Source organism: Oncorhynchus mykiss, chromosome 18, assembly GCF_013265735.2.
Source record: "Oncorhynchus mykiss isolate Arlee chromosome 18, USDA_OmykA_1.1, whole genome shotgun sequence".
Lineage (NCBI taxonomy): Eukaryota > Metazoa > Chordata > Actinopteri > Salmoniformes > Salmonidae > Oncorhynchus > Oncorhynchus mykiss.
Window position 1 is genome coordinate 66,274,342 of NC_048582.1, and position 18,948 is coordinate 66,293,289.

Below are 18,948 nucleotides of genomic sequence, written 5' to 3' on the forward strand. Positions count from 1 at the left end.
TGCTAGGGAAAATTGAACAGGGGACGAGGATGAAAGCGGAAGTTAGAAAGGATACAGCTTTTGTCAGATTAACGTGAAATTGGACTTTTCGCAGCAGGTTAGAATTTACGCAGCAGGTACAGATAATTAAGGTAAGGAAAAGGGTTAGGGTTATGTAAAATTAAAAACAATAAGACACTTTTACCGTTCATTTGACAAAAGCTGGATCCCTTCTAGCCATGACCAGGGGGCGTGGCCTTGCTTAACGAGTCAATCCGGAAGTAGTATGGAGCGTGTAAAATTCGGTGGTGTCAAATGAAAAATACCGTCAAGAGCCAGTGAAACACACATACTGGCTTGGACGAATTGGTAGGAGAACAGTGGTGAAAAGGACGATGCATATCGCAAGTCTCGGTGAATTCCTATGTAGATAAATAAATCAATTGAACACATTTAGCTAAATGTCGGATCCAAGAAAGAGGGGAGGAAATGTGGACTGGACATGCAGTGAGGCACTGACACTGGTGGGCAAAACGGAGAGGAATTAAAGTGAGAGTGAAGCCGATCAACTGAAACCATTCTTCGACATCCAAACTGGCTTTCCAGATAGCAAGCAACACGTCCTACCGGGGCAAATTACAAAAGGTGAGGTGGAAATTGTACTCTTGCTTAGCTAACGTTAGCTGTCTGAAGCTAGCTTGATCAAGTTGGCTTGATTTACCTAGCCGTGAGCTAGGTCGTTATGGAACAAGCTCGCTAACATTTGATTTATGAAAAGGTCAATTGCTTGCTTGGCTAGCTAGGATGTAAGCTAACTAACGTCCATTGATATGGAGATCTTCAAGTATTGCAATTTCCAAACATTTAACTCAACTTGTGGTTGCAATGATGTGCAGACATTCAGTCTTGGTCATGCAACAAAATTATAAAATAGTTGTAAGTTGTTCACAACGTTTGTTATTCAAACTATTGTAGGCATTTTCTAATATTAGATTGTTAATTTTGAAATTACGTTTGCCAAGTTTTTGCTGTGTAGTTGTCTCATATGGCTCTTACAGGCAAACGATAGTCGAACTACAATGTAGCTAGCTGTCAAAACAATAGTAGTTAAGCGACACGGATACAGTTCAGTTGTCTTGACTGGCTTCAACTTGCTTTTCTTAAATACCGATGACCAGTTTTGTTTAGTAGATAACTCTTCTCCAAGACACATTTACTTTAATAACAAACCTGATTCCAGTAAGGCTAGTCTTTTTTTAGTTGAACTTCGACCTTCTTATTTTATAGTTTTAACCTACCAGGTACTTACACGTTTCAGTGAGGGAGGGAAGGGAGGTTGGCGTTTCAAATGCCTCTGTTCGTGACGGTGAGCAACAATTCCCCCCCCCCATTCCTAATTTTCTCCCACCCCCTTCGTTGTCCTTTAAAAACTTTCTGATGTGTTGAAAGAGATACTTGGAGAACTAGACAGCTCTGCTTCAGGTACCGTAGAACAATACTTTTCACACCCTTTGGCACCTCCTTTCAAACCTGACTTTCTCGTTTGGCTTTTGTGTAACTTGTCTCTTACAATGCTACCATAGATTGTCAAGTTATTACCCTCTCTCCCTCTTAACTGTTTGTCTACCCACAAGTCTATGCTGTCTACTCATCTGTCCCCGAACCCCAAAACCTCTAGTGCAGTACCTCCTTTTTTCTCTTTTCGTTTTTCCCTAAACTGCTTAATTTCGTAGTTCACTCACCCTATAACTGTCTACGTGTTTAAAGCCATGTGTTTCTGATGTAATGTTAACATTGTGTGTGTGTGTTCTAGTGAGGATCAACTGGATTAGATTTGCTGTAGCTCTTGGTGTCCCAGGGTGAGATGGGTAGATTAGCCTCTCCAACTCTGTTGAATTTGTTGTCGTTTTTGAGCACCCAGGAAATGAGGCTCACCAATTACCTCAACGATATACATTTCCTGAAAGTCAAAAGTAAATATAGTCCTTTTTAGCCTAGCTTTTCAACCATGAACATATGGAGTACAGATTTTAAAGTTTGTGTAGGATTCAGTATCACATTATTCAACCAGACCAGGACATCTACTCTAAATTCGTTTGTACTTAGTCCGATTGCAATGCTTACAAGATTATTGTTATCACCTGTAACTGGTTTAGACACCTTGAAAGTCTCTTGTTAGGATATACAGTGTACTGTAGGGGGGCTACCCCCACCCTACCCTGGACTCAATCGATCCCCTTATCCAAATCGACACCTTCTTCCCTATGTCTATCCGTCTGCTTAGATGCAATGTTTTCGGTAACTGTTGCGCGTCATTTCTACCCATGTCAAAACTTGGCGTAAAACCACGCCCACGGGTAACCTAGCAACAGTCAAAGCCGCGCTGATTGGTCAGAGTTCGGGACGTTCGCTGTGAGCGAGGGAACAACGCTCGAGATAAATTCCCCACGAACCGAGCGGTTTGTTATACCGGCCGCGGTTACCTGTTTCTTGGCCTCGTTTTGAATTAAGTTCAACTAAAAAGGTAACGTACCTCTCTCTATAAGATAGCTCCATTGAGTCACTATTACTGACAATCAATGTAATGTTAGCTATATCTTTGCCCATTCAGCGAAAGCTAGTTATACAGCATCTCATTCAGTGTCCAACTACCACAAATGTCATGAAGGTAAGTATCTCAAAACACTTTAGATAACTTAGTGTGGTTAGGCTGGCTGAAATTAATTTGGTATTTTATTTAAACTTTATTTAATCAGTCACTAAAATGCTACATAGTTTAATGCAACTTCATAACCAAATTCGGTAAAATGGCGAAGTATGGATGGCAATGTTTTTCTGTTTTTGGTGGGGATTCCCTCTCTGGCGTTCTTCCTCCTTTACTTCTCACTCTGACCAATCAGCACGGATTTGAATGTTGCTAGGTTACCCGTGGGCGTGGTTTAGCACCAAGTTTGACGTGAATAGAAAAATGGACAGCACCTGTTCCCTCATGTCTCTCTGTCTGCTAGATACAGTGTTCTCAGTACCTCTTCCCCCATGTCTGTCTTTCAATTCAACCCAAAGGTGTTCAATAGGGTTGAGGTCAGGGCTCTGTGTAGGCCAATCAAGTTCTTCCACATCAATCTCAACAAACCATTTCTGTATGGACCTCGCTTTAAAAAAATATATATTTTACCTTTATTTAACTAGGCAGTTAAGAACAAATTCTTATTTTCAATGACGGCCTAGGAACAGTGGGTTAACTGCCTGTTCAGGGGCAGAATGACAGATTAATACCTTGTCAGCTTGGGGATTTGAACTTACAACCTTTAAGGTACTAGTCCAACGCTCTAACCACTAGCCTACCCTGCACGGGGGCATTGTCATGCTGAAAGGGGGGTGCCTAGTCAGTTGTACAACTGAAATGTGTCTTCTGCATTTAACCCAACCCCTCAATCAGAGTGGTGTGGGGGGCTGCCTTAATCGACATCCATGTCTTCGGCACCCGGGGAACAACTGCCTTGCTCAGGAGCAGAATGACAGATTATTACCTTGTCGGGGATTCGATCAGCAACCTTTCAGTTACTGGCACAATGCTCTAACCACTAGGGTCTTCCCCAAACTGTTGCCACAAAGTTTGAAGCTCAGAATCATCTAGAATCATTGTATGCTGTCGTGTTATTATTTCCCTTTGCTGGAACTAAGGGGCCCGAACCATGAAAAACCACCCCAGACCATTATTCTTCCTCCACTTAACTTTACAGTTGGTGTTCTGCATTCGGGCAGGTAGAGTTCTCCTGGCATCCGCCAAACCCAGATTAGTTTGTCGGACTGCTAGATCGTGATTCATCACTCCAGAGAATGCGTTTCCACTGCTCCAGTCCAATGGTGGCGAGCTTTACACCAATCCAGCTGACGCTTGGCATTGCGCATGCTTATCTTAGGCTTGTGTGCGGCTGCTCGGCCATGGGAAACCCATTTCATGACGCTCCCGACTGCTGACTTTTCTTCCAGAGGCAGTTTGGAATTCAGTAGTGAGTGTTGCTTCAGCAATCGGCATTCCCGTTCGGTTAGCTTGTGTGGCCTACCACTTCACAGCTGACCGTTGTTGCTCCTAGACGTTTCCTCTTCACAATAACAGCACTTACAGTTGACCGGTGCAGCTCTAGCAGGACAGCAATATGACAACTGTCCTGTTGGAAAGGTGGCATCCTATGACAGTGCCACATTGGCCTTACTGAATAGCTCAGTGACTTTCATTCTTCTGCCAGTGTTTGTCTATGGAGATTGCATGGCGGTGTGCTTGATTTTTATTCACCTTCAGCCACACCCGTTTCTGAATCCACTTATTTGAGGGGTGTCCACATACTTGCGTGTGTATATGTCCATCCTATATATGAATTAGTGTGTGTGTTATCCCATGTTAAATTATTTGAAAAGGGATCCTCTGGTTACTGTTAACAGGCTTTTCAAATCTCAATTGAATAGAAAAGGATGGTTTTAGCCTAGGTTTCTGGACATTAGGCTAACAGTTGGGTTCAACACCAAACGCCACGACGACAGTCTGCAGAAGTACTTCAGCTTGAATTTGTGCCGACAGGATGTCCTGTTCCCCTGTGATACTCGGCCTGACGGGTTGTCCTGTCCCCCTGTGATACTCGGCCCGACGGGATGTCCTGTCCCCCTGTGATACTCGGCCCGACGGGATGTCCTGTCCCCCTGTGATACTCGGCCCGACGGGATGTCCTGTCCCCCTGTGATACTCGGGCCAACAGGATGTCCTGTCCCCCGACGGGTGCATAACATGGTTGATACGTTCAGCTGTACAGTGATCTTAAGAAGGGTAGTGAAAATGAAGCTGTTGCCGTACTCAACCTCACAGCATGATTCATTAGCACAGCTTGATTACAGCTTGATTCATAGGCTCAACACACAAAATAGTTTTATGGTGACACCGGTGAGCGATGATGAGGCAACAGCCGCAAGATTCGTGGTTGGACCATCTCCCAATGAACAGTTTGGGTCTTGTTCTGATTCTGCTCAATGACAGTCAGCGATTTCTAGATGATAGAACTCCAGTAATAACCTAATCTGTCCAGAAATACACTCGTTTTAGTCTAGGAGGCACTAATGTCTTGGATCATATCGTGCTTGTTTGTTTCAGAAATGTACTGAATTGATGCTAACAGTTTCTCTGTCCTCTGTTTCAGGATGATGGCTGAGGGATAACGTCAAGGACTGTCAGCCCCTCCACCCCAACGTGACCCTGGTTCTCTTATCCAAACACCCCTTTCCCCCTGTTTTTCTCAATTTCCTCTTGCCCCAACTCACTCTCCTGTCCCACTGTTTCATGGAGGAGAGCCAAACCGATACAACAACACACTGGGTTAATACTCACGTCTCTGCAATAGAGGTTCTGGATCATTCTCCTGTCATGTTATCGATCAGACTCAATGATTGGATGAGCAGTAAGGATCACGTGATCAGACCACTGTTCTCTCCACCTCTATTGGACGTCTTCTCTTTCTCATCTTTGTGATTGATTTGGACCCTATTGGCTGTTGTCATTTCAACTCTGTCCCCCCTCCGCCGTTTTCTTTTCCTCACTGCAGTCTATCCTCTGATGTCATTGGGCCATGGTTCGCAAGAGAGGTTCCCTTATCTTGTGTGGAGCTTTCCTATTCGTCGCCTGCAATGGCTTGCTTCTCCTTTTCCTTTGGGGACGGCCTCCCATTGGTCGACTCGGGGAGGGGGGAGGGGCTGAGCCAGGGGGAAGGGAAGAGTGGGGAGTGGCCAAAAGAAAAGGGGGTGGGACTAATCTGGCTGGTGAGGTGATCCGATTGGCCGAGGAGGTAGAATCGGAACTCGAGACCCAGAAGGAACTTCTGAAGCAGATTCAGAGTCACAGGTCACTGTGGGAAAAGAGGAGAGGGATGGGAAGAAGACAGACGGATGGAGGGAAGATAGAAAATAAGGAGGAACACAAACCGCCGCCACAGTTGCCTCCAGTACCTCCAAAGGACGATTCAGAGAACAAGGACCCAAGTCAAGAAAAAAATAAACAGGAATTTATTGTTGCAGCAGTCCCAGACCTTAAAGTAGACACACAACTGGACAATGACATAAAAGAACTGAACTACACCAAATTGGAAGTAACTGTCACCAGCCCACAAGTTGTCATTCCCATATTGGTTATTGCTTGTGACAGGGTGACCGTGAAAAGGAGTCTTGACAAATTGATCCAATACCGCCCCTCTGCAGAGCTCTATCCAATCATAGTTAGCCAGGACTGCGGCCATGCTGAGACGGCCCGTGTGATTGGCTCGTATGGCAGTCAGGTGACCCACATTAGCCAACCAGACCACTCGGACATCCGGGTACGGCCGGAGCACAGGAAGTTCCAGGGTTACTATAAGATTGCCAGACACTACCGCTGGGCCCTCAACCAGGTGTTCGACACACTCTCTCACTCCACCGTGGTGATCGTGGAAGATGACTTGGAGGTAAGTGAACAGTAACTGAAATCTATACACCACTTGTCTGCATGCACTGTAATTGAGGAATGGATTTAAAGTGCAGCTAGCTAGCAATAGAAGTATGTAGTAGCCTTGCATGAGCTTGTCTTTCTCCTGTTTTCTGGAGCATGAAGCACCTTGATGTACAGTACACCCCCTGGACAGAACACTAGTGTATCGCAGGGCATTGGGTCCCATTGTTACAACAGAACACTAGTGTATCGCAGGGCATTGGGTCCCATTTATTTTTATTTTTTTACAACCTTTTGGTATGACTCGGCTGGGAATCGAACTCCCAACCTCCGGTGCGGACACTCTAACCTCAAAGCCTGTTGGTCAGTTTAGTATTCGTATAAAGCAGCACTAGATTCATCAACGAGGCCTAAGTGATAAACCCACTGCTGTATTTTAGTTGCACTGCCAACACCCAGCCCCGGTGTCATTCCCAGAACCGCCATTTCTTTAAGGGAACGACGACCCTGTGGCCTACAACCAAAACACGAAGTGCTCCGTTTGCAGCACTGAGCTTTAACCCCACGCCCCCCCCCCCCCCCCCCCCCCCCGCCCGCCACGGGCAGAATATGCCTTCTATCTGCCTGCGCAGCACATTCCATAGGGTTAAATGGGAAAGTATTTAATTCCATCTGGCTCACATTGACATTTGGGATAATAACAATAATGATGATAAAAGTTGATCCTAATATGTCCCTCATTTGCACAGCACTTTCATTGGGATAACCTAAAACATAGCTTTTGCATTACACATTTCGTAAGATTTATTTTTATGGCCTCCCACCACTAGTTTATTGGTCTAGGGCAATGCCGTCGGGGGTATGCCAAATAAAATGTGATTAAAATAAAAAATATTAAAACATAAATAAATATTCACATTTTCAAACAGTACATTTTATATTTTCCCACGGGGGCTATACATCTTTGAGTTTTTTTTCCCTCGCCTGAGTAGCCTCGTTTCACTGCCAAAAATAAAATTCAACCATCTAGTGTTGAGCGAAATAACAACACAATGTCAAATACAGGTAGACTAGTCAAATAATGAACATCCAATCACATTAACCGTTTCTCATCCAATCACATTAACCGTTTCTCATCCAATCACATTAACCGTTTACTCATCCAATCACATTAACGTTTACTCATCCAATCACACTAACCGTTTACTCATCCAATCACACTAACCGTTTCTCATCCAATCACATTAACGTTTACTCATCCAATCACACTAACCGTTTACTCATCCAATCACACTAACCGTTACTCATCCAATCACATTAACCGTTACTCTCTCGCAGGTAACCTTCAGTCTTATCACGTTTTGTTCCTAAAATGTCTGCACATTTTGAAAAATAAGCCACGGGAGTTTTTTGAGCGAGAATAAAGACAACTTTCGAGTAGCAAGACATGTATAAAAGCAACAGATGCCATTAATAAGAAGGGGCTAGAAGCGTCTTATATGGTGAGCTACCGAGTGGCTAGGACAGGCAAGCACCATACTATTGTGGAGGACTTAATCCTTCCTGCTGTCACGGATATGGCTGGGACAATGCTGGGGGGAAAAGGCCCCAAAAAAACGATACAATGACTTCATCAAACAACACTGTTTCACAACATATCAGTGACATGGCAGGAGATGTGTGCGAAGCAGTAATTCTTTCAAAACAAGTCAGTGAATTATATGAGTTCCAGCTGGATGAGTCAACATGCGTGGCGGGCCTGGCACAGCTCCTGGTATATGTCCGTTACGGTTATGGGTGGTCAATTTAAGGAAGACATTTCTCTTCTGGAAACCAGGACAGGATATTTTTAAAGTACTGGGCAGCTTTGTGACATCAAATGGACTTTGGTGGTCAAGATGTGTCGGTATCTGTACTGATGGTGCAAAAGCCATGACAGGGAGACATAGTGGAGTGGTAACGCGCATGCCAGCAGTTGCTCCCGACGCCACTTGGGTACACTGCAGCATCCACCGAGAGGCTCTTGCTGCCAAAGGAAAACCTGACCGCTTGAAAGACGTTTTGGACACTACAGTGAAAACAAATGGTTAACTCGTGTGTTTTCTGCACTATGCAATGATTTTTTTATTTAACTAGGCAAGTCGGTTAAGAACAAATTCTTATTTTCATTGACGGCCTAGGAACAGTGGGTTAACTGCCTGTTCAGGGGCAGAACGACGGTTACTAGGCCAACGCTCTAACCACTAGGCTACCCTGCCGCCCCGATACAGTGCCTTGCTAAAGTATTCATCCCCCTTGGCGTTTTTTCTATTTTGTTCCATTACAACCTGACATTTTAAATGTATTTTTATTTGGATTTCATGTAATGGACAGACACAAAATAGTCCAAATTGGTGAAGTGAAATGAAAAAAAATATATATATTCAGAAACTCTAAGCAGGAAAGTGGTGTGTGCATATGTATTCACCCCCTTTACTATGAAGCCCTCAATAAGATCTGGTGCAACCAATTACCTTCAGGAGTCACATAATTAGTTAGACTGCACACAGGTGGACTATTTAAGTGTCACATGATCTCAGTGTGTGTGCAATTGAGAATCTGTGGTGTGACTTAAAGATTGCAGTTCTCCAGCGGAACCCAACCAACTTGAAGGAGCTGGAGCAGTTTTGCCTTGAAAAATGGGCAAAAATCCCAGTGGCTAGATGTGCCAAGTTTTATAGAGACATACCACAAGAGACTAGCAGCTGTAATTGCTGCAAAAGGTGGCTCTACAAAGTATTGACTTTTTTTTTGGGGGGGGGGGGGGGTGAATAGTTTTGCACGCTCAAGTTCTGTGTTTTGTCTTATTTCTTGTCTGTTTCACAATGAAAAATATGCTCCATCTTCAAAGTGCAAGTTGTGTTTAATCAAATGATACAAACCCCCCCAAAAATCTATTTTAATTCCAGGTTGTAAGGCAACAAAATAGGAAAAATGCCAAGGGGGGTGAATACCTTTCGCAAGTCACTGTAAGAGCTCTTTGTCACTTCCAACAAGCCGGGTTGTGACAAACTCACTCATTCTTATGTTTAAAAAAAAGTGTCAGTGTTTGGCAGGCTTACAATGATGGCAAAAAACGACATTTGAGAGTGCGCTGACCCTGGTGCTAGAGGGGGTACAGCTGACCCTGGTGCTAGAGGGGGTACGCAGCTGGAGGTTGAATGTTTGAAGGGGTATCGGACTATAAAAAGTTTGGGATCCACTGGTCTAGGGTAAGGACTAGTCTATTGGTCTAGGGTAAGGACTAGTCTATTGGTCTAGGGTAAGGACTGGTCTAGGGTAAGGACTAGTCTATTGGTCTAGGGTAAGGACTAGTCTATTGGTCTAGGGTAAGGACTGGTCTAGGGTAAGGACTGGTCTAGGGTAAGGACTGGTCTAGGGTAAGGACTGGTCTAGGGTAAGGACTAGTCTAGGGTAAGGACTAGTCTAGGGTAAGGACTAGTCTAGGGTAAGGACTAGTCTAGGGTAAGGACTAGTCTAGGGTAAGGACTAGTCTAGGGTAAGGACTAGTCTAGGGTAAGGACTAGGGTAAGGACTAGTCTAGGGTAAGGACTAGTCTAGGGTAAGGACTAGGGTAATTACTAGTCTAGGGTAAGGACTAGTCTATTGGTCTAGGGTAAGGGCTAGTCTATTGGTCTAGGGTAAGGGCTAGTCTATTGGTCTAGGGTAAGGGCTAGTCTATTGGTCTAGGGTAAGGGCTAGTCTATTGGTCTAGGGTAAGGGCTAGTCTATTGGTCTAGGGTAAGGGCTAGTCTATTGGTCTAGGGTAAGGGCTAGTCTATTGGTCTAGGGTAAGGGCTAGTCTATTGGTCTAGGGTAAGGGCTAGTCTATTGGTCTAGGGTAAGGACTAGTCTATTGGTCTAGGGTAAGGACTAGTCTATTGGTCTAGGGTAAGGACTAGTCTATTGGTCTAGGGTAAGGGCTAGTCTATTGGTCTAGGGTAAGGACTAGTCTAGGGTAAGGGCTAGTCTATTGGTCTAGGGTAAGGACTAGTCTATTGGTCTAGGGTAAGGACTAGTCTATTGGTCTAGGGTAAGGACTAGTCTAGGGTAAGGACTAGTCTATTGGTCTAGGGTAAGGACTAGGGTAATTACTAGTCTAGGGTAAGGACTAGGGTAATTACTAGTCTAGGGTAAGGACTAGTCTAGGGTAAGGGCTAGTCTATTGGTCTAGGGTAAGGACTAGGGTAATTACTAGTCTAGGGTAAGGACTAGTCTATTGGTCTAGGGTAAGGACTAGTCTAGGGTAAGGACTAGTCTATTGGTCTAGGGTAAGGACTAGGGTAATTACTAGTCTAGGGTAAGGACTAGTCTATTGGTCTAGGGTAAGGACTAGTCTATTGGTCTAGGGTAAGGACTAGTCTATTGGTCTAGGGTAAGGACTAGGGTAAGGACTAATCTAGGGTAAGGACTAGTCTATTGGTCTAGGGTAAGGACTAGTCTATTGGTCTAGGGTAAGGACTAGTCTATTGGTCTAGGGTAAGGACTAGTCTATTGGTCTAGGGTAAGGACTAGTCTATTGGTCTAGGGTAAGGACTAGTCTATTGGTCTAGGGTAAGGACTAGTCTATTGGTCTAGGGTAAGGACTAGTCTATTGGTCTAGGGTAAGGACTAGTCTATTGGTCTAGGGTAAGGACTAGTCTATTGGTCTAGGGTAAGGACTAGTCTATTGGTCTAGGGTAAGGACTAGTCTATTGGTCTAGGGTAAGGACTAGTCTATTGGTCTAGGGTAAGGACTAGTCTATTGGTCTAGGGTAAGGACTAGTCTATTGGTCTAGGGTAAGGACTAGGGTAATTACTAGTCTAGGGTAAGGACTAGTCTAGGGTAAGGGCTAGTCTATTGGTCTAGGGTAAGGACTAGTCTAGGGTAAGGACTAGTCTATTGGTCTAGGGTAAGGACTAGTCTAGGGTAAGGACTAGTCTATTGGTCTAGGGTAAGGACTAGGGTAATTACTAGTCTAGGGTAAGGACTAGTCTATTGGTCTAGGGTAAGGACTAGGGTAAGGACTAATCTAGGGTAAGGACTAGTCTATTGGTCTAGGGTAAGGACTAGTCTATTGGTCTAGGGTAAGGACTAGTCTATTGGTCTAGGGTAAGGACTAGTCTATTGGTCTAGGGTAAGGACTAGTCTATTGGTCTAGGGTAAGGACTAGTCTATTGGTCTAGGGTAAGGACTAGTCTATTGGTCTAGGGTAAGGACTAGTCTATTGGTCTAGGGTAAGGAGTAGTCTATTGGTCTAGGGTAAGGACTAGTCTATTGTTCTAGGGTAAGGACTAGTCTATTGTTCTAGGGTAAGGACTAGTCTATTGGTCTAGGGTAAGGACTAGTCTATTGGTCTAGGGTAAGGACTAGTCTATTGGTCTAGGGTAAGGACTAGTCTATTGGTCTAGGGTAAGGACTAGGGTAAGGACTAGTCTATTGGTCTAGGGTAAGGACTAGTCTATTGGTCTAGGGTAAGGACTAGTCTATTGGTCTAGGGTAAGGACTAGTCTATTGGTCTAGGGTAAGGACTAGTCTATTGGTCTAGGGTAAGGACTAGTCTATTGGTCTAGGGTAAGGACTAGTCTATTGGTCTAGGGTAAGGACTAGTCTATTGGTCTAGGGTAAGGACTAGTCTATTGGTCTAGGGTAAGGACTAGTCTATTGGTCTAGGGTAAGGACTAGTCTATTGGTCTAGGGTAAGGACTAGTCTATTGTTCTAGGGTAAGGACTAGTCTATTGTTCTAGGGTAAGGACTAGTCTATTGTTCTAGGGTAAGGACTAGTCTATTGGTCTAGGGTAAGGACTAGGGTAAGGACTAGTCTATTGGTCTAGGGTAAGGACTAGTCTATTGGTCTAGGGTAAGGACTAGTCTATTGGTCTAGGGTAAGGACTAGTCTATTGGTCTAGGGTAAGGACTAGTCTATTGGTCTAGGGTAAGGACTAGTCTATTGGTCTAGGGTAAGGACTAGTCTATTGGTCTAGGGTAAGGACTAGTCTATTGGTCTAGGGTAAGTACTAGGGTAATTACTAGTCTAGTGTGACCAGTGGTTAGTTACAGTAGGCTCTGTTCTGTTTCGGCCCAGTAAAGCCCATCATTAAGGGCCCTCTATAAACATCTGTGGATCATTTTAGCTGGCGCTTTTATCCAAAACTACTTAGTCAAGCATGAATACATTGTTTGTATGGCTGGCCTTAGTGGGAATCGATCCCACAATCCTGGCCGTTTAGATCACTGAACTGACCTCAAGCCAGTAGATGAATCATGATGAACCAAGATGGGCAGAGAGGACAGAGAAGGGTGCACAGTAGGGACAGAGCCAGTGGACATTTGTAATCCTGGTTTGCGTTCCCCGGCGAGCAGATTTGAACTGATTTAGTGGATTAACCACGTTGACACCCGGCAGAGTGGGGTGTGAAGACAGACCCCTCCATCCTGCCCCACTCATCCCCCATTTAATTCAGACCAGGGTTGTGTCCCAAATGGCATCCTATATAGTGCAACCCTATCTTTTAAACAGGACCCATAGGGCTCTAGTCAAAAATAGTGCACTATATAGGGGGATCATGTTCTATTTGAGACACTAGTCAAATGAAACTGCCAGCTGGCTGAACAAATGGTCTGGAAACGAACCGCATCGGCAGAATTCGTCACGAGAGATACAGGAAATGACCAAATCAACAGCGTTGTTACCATAAAAGGGGGGGATACCTAGTCAGTTGTACAACTGAAATGTCTTCTTTTAATCCAACCCCTCTGACTCAGAGAGGTGCGGGGGGGGGGCTGCCTTAATCAACATCCACGTCTTCAGCGCTAGGGGACACGAGTCACCAGTTAAAAGCTTCTAGGCTAAACTTTGTTCCCTTAAATCAAACATTGAGAAACCGAGGGGGGAAAATGTACTGGGAACTGTGTCCACTTATGTAACTGTTCCCGCAGTTGCTTTTCTACATATTGTGACCACCAACCCGAACACACATTTATCATGTTTGCTTCGGTTAGTCATTTCATGTTGACATACTATTGGCATTGTATTAATTGAACTTTGAACTTCTCATTCATTGAGGCTCCTATTGGTTGTTGATCAAGTTCTTGTCCTTTTGGTTGTCATTAGGCTTGTATTGCATGGATTCATACCGCAGAGGCCGTTTTCACAGCCAGTCGATTGTTGACGAGCAGAAACCAACGTGTTTGGTAGTGTTGGTTATCGTTTGGCATTACAATGAGTGACGCATAGTTGACACGATAGCACAAAACAGATCTGGGATCAGATTAGAGCGTTCATAATTACGAATAGTGGTGCAGGATATTTACTGAGTAATTCCTTTTTTATAACTGGAAGGAAAAAACGTACTAAGACAAGTTATCCTGCTGTAAAACAGATGACTTATCCAAAGCTTCTCTGTCCCGTCCAGGTGGCCCCGGACTTCTTTGAGTACTTCCGCGCCCTGCACCCCATCTTGACCTCTGACCCCACCCTGTGGTGTGTGTCTGCCTGGAACGACAACGGCCGGGAGGGACTGGTGGACCCTGGGAAGGCTGACCTCCTCTACAGGACCGACTTCTTCCCGGGGCTGGGCTGGATGCTGCTGAAGGACGTCTGGGCAGAACTAGAACCCAAGTGGCCCACGGCCTTCTGGGACGACTGGATGCGTCACCCCGAGCAGCGTAAAGAGCGCTCCTGCATCCGCCCGGAGATCTCCAGAACTATGACCTTCGGACGCAAGGGTGTCAGCTTGGGTCAGTTCTTTGACCAGTATCTGCGTTATATTAAACTCAACACTGACTTTGTGCCTTTCACCAAACATGATCTGTCTTACTTGATGAAGGAGAACTTTGACGTGAACTTTGTGAAGGAGGTTTACAGCGCCCCCCTAGTTAAAATAGAAGAGCTACAACAAGGGGGAGGTTTGAAGGAAATGGGTCCATACCGGGTGCAATATTCCAGCCGGGAGAGTTTTAAAGTCATGGCTCGTAACTTAGGGGTTATGGATGACTTGAAATCGGGGGTTCCCCGTGCAGGGTACAGGGGCGTGGTCAGCTTCCTGTCCCGTGGACGACGGGTCTTCTTGACCCCACCTGAAGGATGGACAAAGTACGACGTCAGTTGGAGCTGAGAGGTTCGGACAGAACGTAGTGTGAATGGTATCGAAGACCGACTTGAGAAACGACCTCTCAAACCAAAGAAAAACAAGGTCACATGAAGAAACGGGAGCTAAACCAAACAGACAGGCTTGGCGGGTGAAGGGATTTGACATGTGGTAGAAGTAGTTTGGGTAATGGACAGGAGGAGTAAGGCACTCCTTGTTTTATGAGTGAACCTGTATGCAGTGTAACACAGGGCACAACCCAGGGAGTGAAACCACAAAGTCTCTCACAGAAAGTAAGAAATCATTTAGTGCTTGGTTGTTCTCCTGCTAGAGCTTATCTAGGAAAGGTTTACTGTTCAACACAATGTCTTAAACTGACTCTAAAGTTCTGGACAACCACAAGTTTGATTACATTGATTGATTGATTGGGAGGACTCAGAGATGAGCTTTTTGTCTTGTTCCCCGTGTCACCAGGTCTTTTAAAGGAGAGGCCAAACCCCTCTCTGGTCACATCCCAAATCGAATCAAATCAAATTTGATTTGATCCCAAATCGCACCCTTTTCCCTATTTAGTGCACTACTGTTGACCAGGGCCCATAGGGAATAGGGTGCAATTTGGTACAGTCTACATTCTACTTTAAAATAACTTGCAGTATTCTACTCACTCAAAGTGAATGAATGAGGTCAAAATATTAGCACGACTGGTATTAATTGAGTATTATAAATATGATTGTCAAATTTGGTTTATTCATTTAATGTTTTTTTTGTGGGGAGGGGGAAGGCTATTTTGGGAAATTTTATTTAGCTATCTCGTAAATGGTTTATAAAGAGATTCTTCAGACAGTCAGAGGTTCATACATTTGCCATGCAGCGCACCAATTTAACACATCGTATGTGACATTCTGTTGATGTTGGGTTTATCCCAAACGGTACCTCGTTCCCTACAAAGGGAAGAGGGCCATTTGGGACGCTGATGCTGACTATACTTGAGCCCTCTCCAAACGGTGGTATTCTACAGTTAGGGTTTGTTGAAAAACCAATGATTATGATTGTTTTTCTTCATTTTACATGATGGGTGATACATGTATGTACTGTATTTAGTTCTGGGGTGATTGATTCATATGTCCTTATGGTGGAAAACAAACAACACTGCCTGATGTGTTCAACTTTTAATACGTTGCAAATAAAACGGACTATTTTGATATTTGGCAGCAGCTTTCCAGACTAGTGACCGAACGGATCTTGTGTCTTATTGTTCTTGGTCCTTTTTTTAAATTTATTTTCCCCACAATCTTTTCCCACTTGTGCCTGTAACCTCTTCTGTGTCCCAAATGGCCTATTCCCTATATAGTACACTACTTTAGACCAGAACCCTATGGTACCCTATTCCCTATATAGTGCACTACTTTAGACCAGAACCCTATGGTACCCTATTCCCTATATAGTGCACTACTTTAGACCAGAACCCTATTCCCTATATAGTGCACTACTTTAGATCAGAGTCCTATGGAACCCTATTCCCTATATAGTGCACTACTTTAGACCAGAACCCTATTGAACCCTATTCCCTATATAGTGCACTACTTTAGACCAGAACCCTATTGAACCCTATTCCCTATATAGTGCACTACTTTAGACCAGAACCCTATTCCCTATATAGTGCACTACCTTAGACCAGAGCCCTATGGGCTATATAGGGTGTCATTTGGAACGTAATCCAGGCTCGGTTATCCCTCCCCACTTCCTTTTCCAGTCCACTCTTTATCCTGTTGACTTCCTGCCCTATCTTGCTTCCTGTTTCATAAACAGTCTGGTCTGATTACTTTTACAATCCAGATTAGAAGAGCCTAGAGATCAATTGAGGTGCCTCAGCAAGCATATTTAGACAAATGGAGGACAGTATTTTATGACTATTGGCCAACCAACTGTTGATAACCTGAGAAATATTTATCTGGTCTCCCTGGGATTATGTCCGTAGTCTCCCTGGGCCGTGATTTCAAATCAAGCTAGAGGCTAATATGCACAATACCTTAAGTACATTTATGAAATTATTTTGCTTTCTTTGTCCGTTACTTATAGGTTGGCAACGGACAGAACGGTAGAATTTTGAGCGTCTGCTGGCCTAAAGTGCTTTAACACCACTGAGCAGAGTACCTGCCGTGAATTGCAAACCAATTTTACATCTAGAAACGATGAAGGTGATTCTTGTAACACACTGCGCTGAAAGCAAGTGTACGAACGGCCCGGCACTGCACCAACAATCTGTCTGGTGACGTTCCTGCTTTAGGCTATAAGAGCTACTGTACTTTACCTTGTATCAGTCTCCATGACAGTCTGATCTAATGTGTAGCAGTCTCCGTGACAGTCTGATCTAATGTGTAGCAGTCTCCGTGACAGTCTGATGTAATGTGTATCAGTCTCCATGACAGTCTGATCTAATGTGTAGCAGTCTCCGTGACAGTCTGATCTAATGTGTAGCAGTCTCCGTGACAGTCTGATCTAATGTGTAGCAGTCTCCGTGACAGTCTGATCTAATGTGTAGCAGTCTCCGTGACAGTCTGATCTAATGTGTAGCAGTCTCCATGACAGTCTGATCTAATGTGTAGCAGTCTCCGTGACAGTCTGATCTAATGTGTAGCAGTCTCCGTGACAGTCAGATCTAATGTGTAGCAGTCTCCGTGACAGTCTGATCTAATGTGTAGCAGTCGCCGTATCAGTCTCATGACAGCCTGATCTAATGTGTATCAGTCTCCGTGACAGCCTGATCTAATGTGTATCAGTCTCCATGACAGCCTGATCTAATGTGTATCAGTCTCCGTGACAGCCTGATCTAATGTGTAGCAGTCTCCGTATCAGTCTCCGTGACAGCCTGATCTAATGTGTATCCGTCTCCGTATCAGTCTCCGTGACAGCCTGATCTAATGTGTAGCAGTCTCCGTGACAGTCTGATCTAATGTGTATCAGTCTCCGTGACAGCCGGATCTAATGTGTAGCAGTCTCCGTGACAGTCTGATCTAATGTGTAGCAGTCTCCGTGACAGCCTGATCTAATGTGTAGCAGTCTCCGTGACAGCCTGATCTAATCCGTATCAGTCTCCATGACAGCCTGATCTAATGTGTATCAGTCTCCGTGACAGCCTGATCTAATGTGTAGCAGTCTCCGTGACAGCCTGATCTAATGTGTAGCAGTCTCCGTGACAGCCTGATCTAATCCGTATCAGTCTCCATGACAGCCTGATCTAATGTGTATCAGTCTCCATGACAGCCTGATCTAATGTGTATCAGTCTCCGTGACAGCCTGATCTAATGTGTATCAGTCTCCGTGACAGCCTGATCTAATGTGTATCCGTCTCCGTATCAGTCTCCGTGACAGCCTGATCTAATGTGTAGCAGTCTCCGTGACAGCCTGATCTAATGTGTAGCAGTCTCCGTGACAGTCTGATCTAATGTGTATCAGTCTCCGTGACAGTCTGATCTAATGTGTAGCAGTCTCCGTGACAGCCTGATCTAATGTGTAGCAGTCTCCGTGACAGCCTGATCTAATGTGTATCAGTCTCCGTGACAGCCTGATCTAATGTGTATCAGTCTCCGTGACAGCCTGATCTAATGTGTATCCGTCTCCGTATCAGTCTCCGTGACAGCCTGATCTAATGTGTAGCAGTCTCCGTGACAGCCTGATCTAATGTGTAGCAGTCTCCGTGACAGTCTGATCTAATGTGTATCAGTCTCCGTGACAGTCTGATCTAATGTGTAGCAGTCTCCGTGACAGCCTGATCTAATGTGTAGCAGTCTCCGTGACAGCCTGATCTAATGTGTAGAAGTCTCCGTGACAGCCTGATCTAATCCGTATCAGTCTCCATGACAGCCTGATCTAATGTGTATCAGTCTCCGTGACAGCCTGATCTAATGTGTAGCAGTCTCCGTGACAGCCTGATCTAATGTGTAGCAGTCTCCGTGACAGCCTGATCTAATGTGTAGCAGTCTCCGTGACAGCCTGATCTAATCCGTATCAGTCTCCGTGACAGCCTGATCTAATCCGTATCAGTCTCCATGACAGCCTGATCTAATGTGTATCAGTCTCCATGACAGCCTGATCTAATGTGTATCAGTCTCCGTGACAGCCTGATCTAATGTGTATCAGTCTCCGTGACAGCCTGATCTAATGTGTATCCGTCTCCGTATCAGTCTCCGTGACAGCCTGATCTAATGTGTAGCAGTCTCCGTGACAGTCTGATCTAATGTGTAGCAGTCTCCGTGACAGCCGGATCTAATGTGTAGCAGTCTCCGTGACAGTCTGATCTAATGTGTAGCAGTCTCCGTGACAGCCGGATCTAATGTGTAGCAGTCTCCGTGACAGTCTGATCTAATGTGTAGCAGTCTCCGTGACAGCCTGA

The 18,948-nt window shown here is 44.8% G+C and overlaps 1 protein-coding gene across 2 annotated transcripts; it reads left to right on the forward strand.

The window, feature by feature from the left end:
- The first annotated feature begins 219 nt into the window (after positions 1 to 219).
- mgat1b (alpha-1,3-mannosyl-glycoprotein 2-beta-N-acetylglucosaminyltransferase b) lies at positions 220 to 15,786 on the forward strand. Of its 2 annotated transcripts, none has more exons than XM_021572755.2 (3): positions 220 to 624; positions 5,169 to 6,461; positions 13,881 to 15,786. In XM_021572755.2, exons 2-3 carry the CDS (start codon positions 5,595 to 5,597, stop codon positions 14,580 to 14,582), a joined length of 1,569 nt encoding a protein of 522 aa, XP_021428430.2. In that variant the 5' UTR covers positions 220 to 624; positions 5,169 to 5,594; the 3' UTR covers positions 14,583 to 15,786. The 2 variants fall into 2 exon arrangements, with proteins under 2 accessions (XP_021428430.2, XP_021428431.2); XM_021572756.2 differs by lacking the exon at positions 220 to 624 and adding an exon at positions 1,345 to 1,461.
- The last annotated feature ends 3,162 nt before the right edge of the window (positions 15,787 to 18,948 follow it).

Excerpts from the sequence above, each read along its gene's own strand:
- mgat1b (XM_021572755.2), top strand. The coding sequence starts at position 5,595 with ATGGTTCGCAAGAGAGGTTCCCTTATCTTGTGTGGAGCTTTCCTATTC. Across the intron at positions 6,462-13,880 it reads TCGTGGAAGATGACTTGGAG|GTGGCCCCGGACTTCTTTGA; the intron begins GTAAGTGAACAG and ends TGTCCCGTCCAG.